We start from the raw sequence: 12623 nt of genomic DNA, 5'->3' as shown, positions 1-12623 counted from the left end.
AACATTTAGGGTTTTAAATAAGAAATGAAAAAAAATCTCAATCCATTGCCATTTACTTATCTACACACAGAAACCCTAATCAAATATGAAACCAAAATTTATGGGTGCTAACCATGCGTGTCTAGGCCAATATAAGAACCGAAAAATAGATATTATCGATTCAGAAAGTTGGCTAGCTTTTCCACTGTAAACAACTAAAATATAACAAAAGAAAAAAAAAAAAAAAAAAAAGACCATCAAGTTTAAAATAAAGAATAATTTTTTTAAAAAAAGAGGTGAAGAAAAAAGTGAAGCCTATGCTTCGATTTCCAAACTCACAGAATGCTCATTGCTTCACTTCCATTTGGGCACATTTCCCGACCAAAGTCGGGCACAGGAACAGGTACTTTCCATTGAAACCCTACTCTCTCTTTTTTTTTCTCCTAAAAAAAGTGACCTAAATATTGCAGAGATGCTGGCTGCTGCAACGGGTAAGTACATTTTGTTTGGCGACGATAAAAACAAAATTTTGCATGCGGATTAATTAGGATTTAATTCGTGCGGAAAAATAAAATGAATAATAAGTTGGACAGTTTCCAATTTGTCACGAGCAAAGATTGAGACCTTACCTTAAGCTGAGCTCGAGGGCTGAGAAGAAGCAAACAAGACATGGAATAACGGAATATGTTTTGTCCTACTTCACACAGAACCATGGGAAAATAGAGGTTTATAGCCTTCTGCGGCTGAGTGCTTGCTAGGGCGCACGCGCAATAGTTTAATCTTAGCTCATTTGATTAGAGAGAAGCTCTAAATTTTTGTTAAACTAGTAAGTAAACAGTATCAAAAAATTATTTTAGCTACTTTTTATCTTTAAACAACATTCTCTATTTTGATAAAAATTGAATATTTTTATTATTAACAATTCAAACCAAACACACTCATTTTCTAAAACAGACTTCTCTCTTTTTCTTTTCTTTTTTGCTCAATGGTCCATCTTGAGTTTTATTTTTTATTATTAATATTTAGCTAATAAAGAGTTACTATGTAAATTTTAAGAGTGACGGTTTATTTTGTTATAATAGAGACTTTTTTATAGAGTTTGTTAGAGCAACTCCAGCGTTGGAGCCCTCCCCCCTGGCAATACACTATTCAATCCACCTAATGAACAGTAATTGCCCTTAATGAACAGTAAGTAGCCCTGGCAATAGATTTTGCATCTCCACCGTTACACTTCTATAGCCCTGGCAATAGGCAATAAAATATTAGTATTTTTTTTATTTATAAAATTAATACAAAATAATTTTAAATGTAATATCGGATAAGATTTTTAATCGTTGTCGGTGCGCCACGTGTCATTATCCTAAGTATTATTAAATAATACAAAATAAATAATTATAATATGGATTTCTGATAAGATTATTAACCAATCACGTCACGCCACGTGTCATAATCGGTTCACAATCTTTGAGGATAGATTTCCATCAGATTTTAAACGAATGACGGCATGCCACGTGTCATAATCTGTTAACAATCTTGGATGATAGATTTCCATCAGATTTTTAACGAATGACGGCATGCCACGTGGCATTATGCAGAACCTAATCCTTTCTGAATCCTCTATATAATCCACCATCCATCTTCACAAAGATAATGAAAATAAGTAAGAAGGCTTCAAGTTTAGTAAATAATGAAAATAATTAACAAATAAATATATATATATATATATATATGTCATGTTAATCATAACAAGCAAATATATATATATATATATATATATATGTCATGTTAATCATAACATGGGGCTAGAGTTCCAAGTTTAGTAAATAATTTTAACCTTAAATATACACATTTTTTTTTCTTAATGTAAGTGATATTATACATTAATTTTAATGAAAATAAGTAACAAATAAATAATATAAACAACATAATTATAATGTAACAAATAAATGTAACAAATAAGTAACAATAACATAATTATAATGTAACAAACAAATTAATAATACAAACAACATAATTATAATGTAACAAACAACATAATTATAATGTAACAAATAAGTAACAATAAATAATAAATTTTGTACGTAACAAATAAAGAATACAAACAATAAATAATAATATCTTGTTACCATATCCGAGTAATTTTCCCCACTTCGAATATTATTACTAGCTTGTGCCAAAGCGTCTCTCCACGTACTAAACGATTGGCTAAGTAATTTCCAACGACTGGACATCGATTCTTTGGTTCTTTTCCCACCAATTTTCTCAAGATAATTGGTATGAATAAGACTCCACATTTCTCGCAACTGCATCTCATTACCCGTAAGCGAACTATGAGTAACTTCAACCCAGCTAATACACAACGCAACATCTTCAATAAGCGACCAATTCGTACCTGCACCAGTGGTCATTTTGTTGAAAAAAAATGGATTCAAACTTTGAGACAAAGAAAGGAATGTGATTGAAAGTAGTTGAGAAAATATGAAATTGTTGTGAAGGTAGATGATAATGAGAAGGTATTTATAGAAAAGTAAAAACAATTTTTTTTACAATTTTTTTCAGATTTTTCAGATATTTTTTTGAATTTTTTTGAATTTTTTACACTTTTTTTAAATTTTTATTCAATTAATTAATCTCTGCCGTTGGATATAAAAAAATTTGAATTCCAACGCTCCAGATTGTGCCACGTGTCACAACGGTAACTTTTCAGATTTTTTAAACTATTATTTCATTTATTTTTTAATTTTTAAAGCATTTTAATATCCACCGTTGATCTCAGATCGAACGGTAGATATTAAATCTGACAGTTTTATTTTTTTTTACCGTTGAGATCTAACGGTCCACATTAAGTGACCGTTAGGATCTAACGTACCGTGGGAAGCCACGTGGCTTCCCAACGGTAACTGACAAAACATTTTTTTTTTTTGATTATTGTGTCGGGACGCGCCCCCACGCGGGTGGGGTGCAGCGCCTGACACAAAAAAAATAAAATAATACGCTGACGCCACCCTGGCGTCAGCCTTGCGTCACTCCCACCTCGGGCTCAAGGGCTGGCAATCCCTCACGGGCCGGCCCTCGGGCCTCCCCATCCCCGGCCTGCCTCACGCTGGACGCCATCCACCGGCCCTCGGGCCTTTGTTCTGGAGACAGTCCCCCGAGCAATATGCTACGGTGGGAATGCTCTTAGAAGCGTGTTTTTTTTTTTTTAGATTTGACTATTTAAAATAGAGTTTTGGTGGTTTTACATCTCTTGGAAATGCTCTTATATTTTGAAGGACTTGTTTGTTGTATTAAAATCAATCGTTTATGCCTGTACGTATGCTTTTAGAGACTTTATCAAATATGGACTGAAATGTGATATGTCTTTACCATTGGGATTGACCCTCCTAAATCATAACTCATGATTCAATACCTTACTATTTCTTTTTAAAAAAAACCAAAAGTTGTAGAAAGTTGTAGAAAGTTGTAGTGAGTTTCTGTGGAGACATAATTACACTCTGGTTGGTAGTCACCTTCAACTGTTTAGTGGTGCCTTCAACTGTTTAGTGGTGCCCTTGCCATGCTTATATAGCTACTTTTCCCTTTGTTAAAAATATTTATTTAATTCAATTTTTTTATCTTAAGTTGTATATGGAGCAGAGTATACTGGACCAGGCTTTTCTGCCCTTTCAATTTCCGTACATTTTTATTCTCTTTTATTTTGTAAAGTCACGATTAAGTCACGTCAATATTTTATATTGATTTTTTTATAAAGATAAAACAAAAAGTAATAATGATATAAAATGTTGACGTGACTTAACCGTAACTGTACAAATAAGAGGGGATGAAAGTGTATGAGAACTTGGAGGGAGAGAAATCAGGTTCGAATATATTTACAGTGAATCCAATTGCAGCTTCAGTTGTAGATTTTGGAGTACTTCTTGGACTAACGCCAAAAAGACAATTACAGTAGAGTTCTGTACAATCTGTGAATTAATAGAGTTTCCAGTGTCTTTAAAGCACACTCTCTCTTTTCATTTTCAGCAACAGTAACAACCTATTTGCTGACTCACTCAGTCAAGTTATACACAAAAGACACACTTAGGCAGACGAGAGTAACCTGCACAATACAAATACATTTTTACGAGAATGTCACATGCTAATCATACAAGATCATACAATAAAAGAACTTACACATGTTATTTATAATTGACACATAATGCTATGATTACAGTGTATCCGTACCGTTTGATTCTTTCTCTAGGCAAATAGGAGAAATTTTGGAGTCTAATGTTAATTGGAACCACGTCACTCTTTTCCACACACATTGAATTCCCCCTATAGAGGTAAGTTCTATGTGGTGGTCGTGTCCTTATCATTGTATCATTACTCATTCCTTTTTATAGGGTAAGTTTTTTTTTTTTTTTTTTTTTTTTCAATGTGTACGTGCCCTTATATCATTAGCATTGGATGACACCATGATTGTGTACATGTGTTATATAAGTTGCTCTCCTCACACCCAATACTTATCCCACCTCGATGTCTGGGTCTCTTTTTTAAGTGTGGTGACGGATGACGTGGTGCACTGGTCGAACCAAAGAATGTTTCAGGAGAGCAATTTGTATGAAATGAGTTTATTGCTATATGGCATCTCTTATTGAATACTACATTGCTATGTGGAGAAAAACTTGCACACAACAACGCATTATTGGTCAAGGACGTCACGTGGTGATGAACCGTTTCATGTAAGTCCTTTTCCTATTTTGGGTCCAATGTCTCTGAACGGACAAAAGTTCAATGATAATAAAGGTTTTTAGCTAATATGGTCCTAAAATTGGCATAACTCCTCACTTTGGTCCTTCACAATTAAAATCGATAGAAGTGGTCTTTGAGTTTCTCCACCGTAAATCATTTTGCTCGTTCTGTGAAAAATCTGTCAATATTCTCGTTAAATTGCCATGTGAATGACCACATGACCATATTTTAAAGGATATTTTTGTGAAACAACCCCTCCACTTAACGTTGATTTTGACATGCTTTTCACTGAATGATCAAAATAATTTGCTGCAGATAAACTCAGAAGCCACCTTCGATTTTCAATGTCAAATTTCAAAATAAGAAGTTATAATAATCTTATTGACCATTTAGGCTAGAAAGCCTAATATAATTGCAAACTAACAAGATATCCCGTCTCTTGTAATCTTTATATAGTGCCCCCACTCTGGCCACCATTGCACCTCAGCTGACCTCCATTCACTCGTCCTCTCTTTCTCTCTAGGCTCTTTGCTCTCTCTTCCCACTCAAACCATGATTTCCCTACCATGGAAAACCATTGTACTCACTCTACTTCTCCTCCACATAACTTCTTCTCCTTTGAAGCAGAAGCTTTTCCTTCTCTGCTCGATAGAATTACAGGGTTGCCGGGTCAGCCCCCAGTCGGGTTCCAGCAGTATTCGGGTTATGTGACCGTTGATGAGAAAAAACAGAAAGCTCTGTTTTACTACTTAGCTGAAGCAGAAATAGATCCAGCTTCCAAGCCTCTTGTCCTCTGGCTCAATGGAGGTCCCCATTTCTTACCCACCACTAAATTTTCCATCTTTTTTACTTCTCACAATGTTTACCATCTGGGTTTTTAAATAAATGAGATTTTATTTCTGGGTTTTTGATGGGTTGTGATTTTTCCAGGTCCTGGTTGTTCTTCCCTTGGAGTCGGGGCATTTTCTGAGAACGGACCGTTCAGGCCCAAAGGAGAAGTCTTGGTTCGAAATGAACATAGCTGGAATACAGGTAAGATATTTTCTGATCAATGGTGTTTTTCAAAACAATCCAAGGTTGCAGATTGCTTGACGTGCTCATTGGTTTGCAGAAGCAAACATGCTGTACCTGGAGACACCAATTGGAGTGGGGTTCTCTTACTCAACGGATACTTCTTCCTATGAGGGTGTAACCGATCGCATCACAGGCATGACACCTATTTCAAATTTGATTTTTTTTCTATTTTCCGTCATAAAAAAAAATGAAAACTAAAAACTAAAAACGAAATGGTTATGGTAACGGATTCTAAATTTTTTTTCTGTCTTTCAAATTTTCTCAGCAAGTAGAAATCTTGCTAGGAAAGAAACAAAATTTCTGCACCTAACTTTCAAGTCAACTTGTCTTGCTATCATCTTCCTTTGTTCATTTTCCCAAAAAAAGTATTCTTTTTATTTCTTCCAAAGTTCCATATGAAATCTTTTAATATCTTGTCACACCAAAGATTCAAAAGAATATTTCATGATGGGGTTTCCACTAATTTAATTTTTTTTTTTTTAATTTCCAAAATTCACTTTACAGACATGCCATGTGTGATGCTGTTTTGTGATTGTCCTCGCGAGTTGACAAAAAGCTCACCTTTACAGGCTATGTGTGATTTCTGAATTTTGTCCTTGTTGTCTACAGCCAGGACAATCTTCTCTTCTTGCAAAAGTGGTTAGAAAAGTTTCCCCAATACAGAAATAGAAGTCTGTATATTACTGGAGAAAGCTATGCTGGTATATTTTCTTGATCTTGTTCCTCACTTTTGCTTATTTCTCGATGTTGATTGACTCGATCCTAATGTTGAAAATATTTTCGACGTCAGAAAAAATACCCCAATAAGTAAAAAGGGAACTGATTTTATTTGTCCCGTAGGTCATTATGTTCCTCAGCTAGCAGAACTCATGCTCCAATTCAAGAAGGAATATCAGTTCAATTTGAAAGGAATTGCTGTGAGTAATAATCTTTGAAAATTACCAGCTTTTCGTCGTCTAGATTTTGGTCTAAATGTTTTGTTCTCATGGCAGTTGGGCAATCCAGTCCTAGAATTTGCAACTGACTTAAATTCAAGAGCTGAGTTCTTCTGGTCTCATGGGTTGATATCTGATTCAACATACAACATGTTCACTTCCGTTTGCAACTACTCGCGGTATGTAAGTGAATATTACAGAGGCTCACTTTCGCCTATTTGTGCGATGGTGATGAGCCAAGTGAGCAGAGAAACCAGTAAATTTGTTGACAAGTATGATGTCACCCTTGATGTTTGTATATCATCTGTGGTCTCCCAATCCAAAGCCCTCCTTCCTCAGGTGAATACCATCTATTGCTCCATTGCAGCATGAAATTCTGTGGTTTGGTTTCACGAAGTTCGCATCCATTTTTTAAACAATTGAACTTGTTCGTTTTGCAGGAAGTTGCTGACACAATAGATGTATGCGTAGATGATGAAATAGTTAATTATCTGAACAGGCCAGACGTGCAGAAGGCGCTTCATGCTCGTCTTGTTAGAGTTCGTCAATGGGCAGTTTGCAGCACGTAATTCTCTTCCAAAGCCATACATTTCAAAAATTCGAATGCATCTCAAAGTAGTATTCACGTTAACGTTTTGCCTTTGAAATTATCTTCTGTGTTATGGCAGCATACTGGATTATCAGCAGCTGGATGTGGAGATACCAACGATCACAATCGTAGGCAAACTCATCAAAGCAGGAATACCAGTCTTGGTTTACAGGTAGATGCACTTTAGACAGCATCAAAACATTTTGTTTCATCCTAAATTTCATTGCAGTTGACTAAATTTAATTTTTAAACATTCAGTGGCGACCAAGATTCTGTTATCCCGTTGACTGGAAGTCGAAAGTTAGTTAACGGACTTGCAGAGCAGTTAAGATTAAGTACCACTGTACCTTATAGAGTCTGGTTTGGAGGGCAGCAGGTAAATCATACTTGTGATTACTTGAATTTAAGAACTTTCAGATGCTTCTGTTACGAATTTGTAACTTGATAATTGAATGCTTCATCTTTTCATCTGCAGGTTGGTGGATGGACTCAAGTTTATGGTAATATGCTCTCTTTTGCCACCATTAGAGGAGCATCACACGAAGCGCCATTCTCGCAGCCTGAGAGATCACTCGTGCTGTTCAAGTCGTTTTTGGAGGGCCGGCCTCTACCAGAAGTATTCTGATCTACTGATCAGTTAGGGTCCGAATTGAGATTGTATTGCATTTGTTTGTTACTTGTAACATGTTTCATGGGTTTTCCATGCTGTGGAAAGTAGAATTTTGTAAAAATTTGAAAAAAAAAAAAAGGAGGTAAAGAAAGGGAGTGCTTTTGTCAAATTTCAAGTTTCCATTTTTGTATAATAATATTTCAAGTAATTGATCTGTTTGAATTATTCAGGTGGAGCCGATTTATTCCGGCAAAAATACATCAAGATAAATAATTCTATATAAAAAAACATTACAGCCTGCCAAAATAAATTATGATCAAGTGGTTGTTAAAGAGTTCTTGGAGTTGAAAACTACAACTGGAGCTTCAACCTGCATTTTCATACAACTGAACTGCAATGCCAATACGGGCTTGGATAACATCACAGATTCCCAGAGGAGGTTGCCTTTATCCACAAATTCTTCGGTTGCGTGGTTGTTTGTATTGCTGGTATGGATTTCTGAAGATTTTTCTGTTTCATTCTTTGGCATCGGAGATGGTCCTGAAACTTTTGCCGGATGCACTGCTTGTACCCTATCAGAATTGGATCAGGCAACAAACTAACAATTAACACTTGAGTTAGGTGGGAACCGATGCATACATGCGAGTTTAACATAATGAAGCCTGATGAACATAAAGAAAGTAACTGAAACTAAAAGAAAACCTGCACTCAATCCGGCAAGAGTACTTGAGAAGGTTGGGATAATATTCTGTGCCGCCGCTACAATTTGACAACAGAAGGAAGGAAATAAGGGAAAAAGCTAAACACTCTAATAGCAAAGGGAAACTAAGCGAGAAACTTACCTAAAACTTGGAAGAGACATTTTGATCGCTGGCCCCCTCCACTCACCACTCGATTCAGGCACTGCCATCATCAAACTCGCAATTAGGAGCATAAAACCACAGAAGAAAAACATCCAAGTTATACTAATGAAATGAGATGTTCAGATTAACCAACTTACCAAAAGTGGTGAGGTTGACATTCCAGGAATCTTTAACTGACGACGCCTTGATTTCAGTCACTTGAACTTCCATACAATCTTTTGGATCACAGAAAGCAGCACTGCTACCATTTACATTAAGAAATCCCATATTTTTGCTCTTTGGTTGCCTTGAAACTGCTGTAATCCTCTGTTTTGCACAGAAAAATGGATTTCTTAAAGGGAATTGTTCTTATCACTCCAAACTTTCTATAATAGGAAAGAAAATTACACTAGTGAGAAGTGTAGAATGAGATTTTTGGAGTGCCAATAACACTTCCCTTCTTAAATACTTTTAGTAAAGAACTGTATCCGTAGTCCACCTTAGGGATGGAGAGTTCACCATATGCAAGCTGCAAAAAATGTTTATAATTCAAATGCAAATCATACCTTTGAAAACCTCGCAACATGACTTGGAAGCCCTACTTCCTGCAAGAGGGGACTGCAATCAACATAAGAATTACATACGAAATTTAAGAATTGTGACAAACTCTGTGGCAAAGTGCCTTATGCAGCCTCCCACCTTTCGTCCATGTTTACAAGCTTCATCACTATTCACAAGCACCTTAGCTGCCCAGCTGTTTGACAAAAACAAGTAAAAGTACTCATAAAGAAAGTACTTCAGCAACAGGATTATATCAACTCTAACTTAGAACAAGAACAAACTAATGATTTAGCTGTTGCTAGGCATAGCTCAGTAATTAGATCTCTCTCTCCTAGAGAGGAGTTCTGCGTGTACGCCCCACGACACACTACTTTCTGCCCCTAAAGAGGATTTACCAAGTCTATATACCCTCACACAATGTCACATCTGACAGGAAAAGATGTAACTCAACTGGCAGTCACACCACTCGTATAAAGACCGACATAAATTAGTTTAGGAATTAGGGTATTGTTGCTCAAGAGGCAAGCTTAGGGAATAATTAGCCCCAAAGTTAACAGTGTACATGTTCCGGAATAAGATTGTATGCAAACATCTTATTACAGAGAAAGATAAGGTTGAGGCAAACATACGCGCAAGATGTTGGAGGGCTCCATACAAGTCCAGCAATCACAACGAGCTGAAAGGGAGAAAATAAACCCACTCTCGTTAGCGACTGGTTGAATAAACTTGAACTTATGTGTTTTCTTTATCATGCTTAAGCAAACATGGACTACTCCTACAATTAACAACTGATTCATTTCTGGATCAAGGCTGAATAAGTATTAACTTCCTAGATGAGACGATTAAACAGAAGACATAAACCTCATCAAAGACTCCTGCTGGACTGTCATCATAGTTGGCAAGAAAGAAGCCGCCAAGAGTATACCTGAAACAAGTGTAAACACAATTTCAGTGATCAAATTCTCACAACAATCACAAATCATATGAACACTATTCTCTTTTACAACAATGTTATACTTATACTTACCCAAATGCTTCAACTAATCTGAAATCTTTCGGAATGCATGCTCGGACAGTTGCTGCTTTGACAAGATGGAGTTGATACAACGCGCTAGGTACAAAAACCAGGGCAATCAGCAAGTCCCTTATCATTACCAAGAACAAAGAACAGTCAAGTTATAAAAAAAGCAAGTGCTGTTGGACACTTACCTGCCTTTGAATATCCACGGAGGCTTGCCGTAGGAACATTTTGTCTCTCCAACATCCATATGGACTTGGATAATTTCAAGAAAGTGCTTTATCCAGAAGCAATTAAGTTTGAAGATGCCAAAATCAAGTCATTTAAACTGCATCCAAGGAGTCCCTACACAAAAGTGCAACTTTCGTTAGAAGTATAGAAGATACTCTGTGACATAAACAAAGGAGTTAATCACCTCATGGTGCCACCCCAACCCCATGCAATCGCAATGATCACTTGCCTTGTCTTGTCAAATACTAGAAAACACATTTGTAGAAGACAAACTTCCATGCACCTGAACCCATGGTGACGGTATCCTAAGTCAATCAGACATTATCACGTGAAAAATGACACGGCAGTGCACGATTGGCCATATATATATATATATATATGAGACTTGGTGCTGCATTGTGCAGCGTGTGTGTGTACGGACCGCAACCTTTTGTAAAAGGTTGGGTTTCATTCAATCTTTTACTGTTGTATATTTTGTTGAATGATTGTAACTTTTGATTAAAAGATAAGATGCTTACTCAAATTGTATGAGTAAAATTAAAAGATGTAATAAGTCAAATTTAATTTCTGAAAATATTAAATAGAAGACATGTCTGTTAGGTCAACACTATTAAGAAGGGTTGTATATCTTCAACTAAAATAAACAGACTCAATGAACGATGTTTTAATGCCTATAAATACCTATTGTGGCATAATGTTTCACATGCAATTTCAGAAATTTGTTTCTACATTCCTTGCTCTCTTCTTTCTACATCACGTTCATACAATTTCTTTCTAGTTATTTATAAAGGAATATAATTCGGTTTTGCTAATCGAATATTCCATACTTTGTTGTATCCTGAAAGTGATTTGCCAAAAACCCTTTAGCAAACTCATTCGAGTGGGAACAAATAACACTTTAACAAAACGATTCAAATCATACCTCAAAATCATCATTCGGATTATTCTCTATATTTCTATATTTACTCTAACAACCATGACATCCCAAGTGTCGGTGGAGGACAGTTAACAATATTTGTTTTATACTAATTACTAGAAAGAATTGTAAGATCGCTGCCCATTTTTCTTTCTCCACCAAATCCAATTCATTAAATCTCTAACGCATGCAGAATTTAGAAAAACCAAAACCCTCTTCACTAGCATTGAGAAGATCAAAGCACATCTGAGTTGTAAAAAAACACAAATAAGTAAAAGCTCACCAGAAAGAAATGAAACCAACCATGAAAAGCTGCATACAACAAAACCCAGCGCTCCAAAAACTTGCCAAGCAAGGAGGCTTTTTAAGTTGAATTATGAGAAGAAAGAGAGGTGAAAAGCCAGAAGAAGAAGAAGAAGAAAAAAGTGAAAAAAAATGAGTGGGTGCAAGAGTGAGTGAAGTAGGAATAATTTAAGGAGGTGAGAGAAACCCAACACACAAAAAGGGATTCGCTGAGGAGAAAAATAACATGTGAGTGGGATCACCATTATTTAGTGTAATGTATGTTTATCATCCTATTTATTATCGTTAGATGAATTTGATTTTCAAAATTCGTGTAGTGGATAAACATAAATTTCAAAATTAAAACTCATCTAACGATGATAAATGATGATGAGCATACACCATATAAATGATGGTGAGCAAAAATACACTCTAATAGCAACCTGAAGTATATGTATATATAATGCATAGGAGAGGATTGGATGCGGATAGGACCAGGAGGACTTATCCAAACCCACCACAAATTCTATTTGGCGCCAACTGAAATTAACATTTAACCGACGCTTTGCCTTTTACCAATACCATCAACTTTCAGGAACGTGTAACTTGCTGCCCAACTGATGAGATGATGCAATCATATTCATATAGCTACGAGCTTAGGAGCTTACGAGGTGAGTTTTGTTTGTTTCTACTTGTTTAATTCTTTACAATGATATCTAACCACATATCCTGGATCACAACATCATTATATCTTCTGTGTCTCCAAGTATACTTTTTGATTGGATCATATTCTAATACTTGGCAACATGGCTTTTCTGAGATTACGGGAGTTTTGTACGAAATTTATAAGAGCTT

At 35.9% G+C, this 12623-nt stretch overlaps 2 protein-coding genes across 10 annotated transcripts; one reads left to right on the top strand and one right to left on the bottom strand.

Annotated features, from left to right (window-relative positions):
- Positions 1–5202: 5202 nt before the first annotated feature.
- Positions 5203–8143, top strand: LOC103950413 (serine carboxypeptidase-like 45). Its single transcript, XM_048574688.1, is given in 11 exon segments — positions 5203–5320; positions 5323–5517; positions 5641–5742; positions 5822–5915; positions 6391–6485; positions 6625–6701; positions 6777–7058; positions 7160–7284; positions 7388–7480; positions 7567–7684; positions 7784–8143. Coding segments are annotated over 11 exon segments (1389 nt in total). The 5' UTR covers positions 5203–5262; the 3' UTR covers positions 7934–8143.
- LOC103950441 (protein NEOXANTHIN-DEFICIENT 1) lies at positions 8117–11974 on the bottom strand. 9 transcript variants are annotated; one of them, XM_048574687.1, is made up of 12 exons: positions 11770–11974; positions 10755–10853; positions 10531–10684; positions 10349–10432; positions 10183–10246; positions 9951–9997; positions 9460–9514; positions 9260–9289; positions 8919–9087; positions 8761–8821; positions 8621–8677; positions 8117–8490 (listed from the first exon to the last, which is right to left on the bottom strand). In XM_048574687.1, exons 3-12 carry the CDS (start codon positions 10587–10589, stop codon positions 8235–8237), a joined length of 882 nt encoding a protein of 293 aa, XP_048430644.1. In that variant the 5' UTR covers positions 10590–10684; positions 10755–10853; positions 11770–11974; the 3' UTR covers positions 8117–8234. The 9 variants fall into 9 exon arrangements, with proteins under 9 accessions (XP_048430644.1, XP_048430642.1, XP_048430643.1 ...); XM_048574685.1 differs by lacking the exon at positions 9260–9289 and adding an exon at positions 9327–9365 and having other exon boundaries at positions 10531–10667; positions 11770–11972; XM_048574686.1 differs by lacking the exon at positions 9260–9289 and adding an exon at positions 9327–9365 and having other exon boundaries at positions 10531–10667; positions 10800–10853; positions 11770–11972.
- Positions 11975–12623: the final 649 nt, after the last annotated feature.

The sequence above is a fragment of a genome, unplaced genomic scaffold (assembly GCF_019419815.1).
Source record: "Pyrus x bretschneideri cultivar Hongxiangsu unplaced genomic scaffold, Pyrus_bretschneideri_v1 Contig74, whole genome shotgun sequence".
Classification (NCBI taxonomy): Eukaryota; Viridiplantae; Streptophyta; class Magnoliopsida; order Rosales; family Rosaceae; genus Pyrus; species Pyrus x bretschneideri.
Note: the sequence above shows the minus strand (reverse complement) of the source record. Positions and strands in the feature narration are given on the sequence as shown.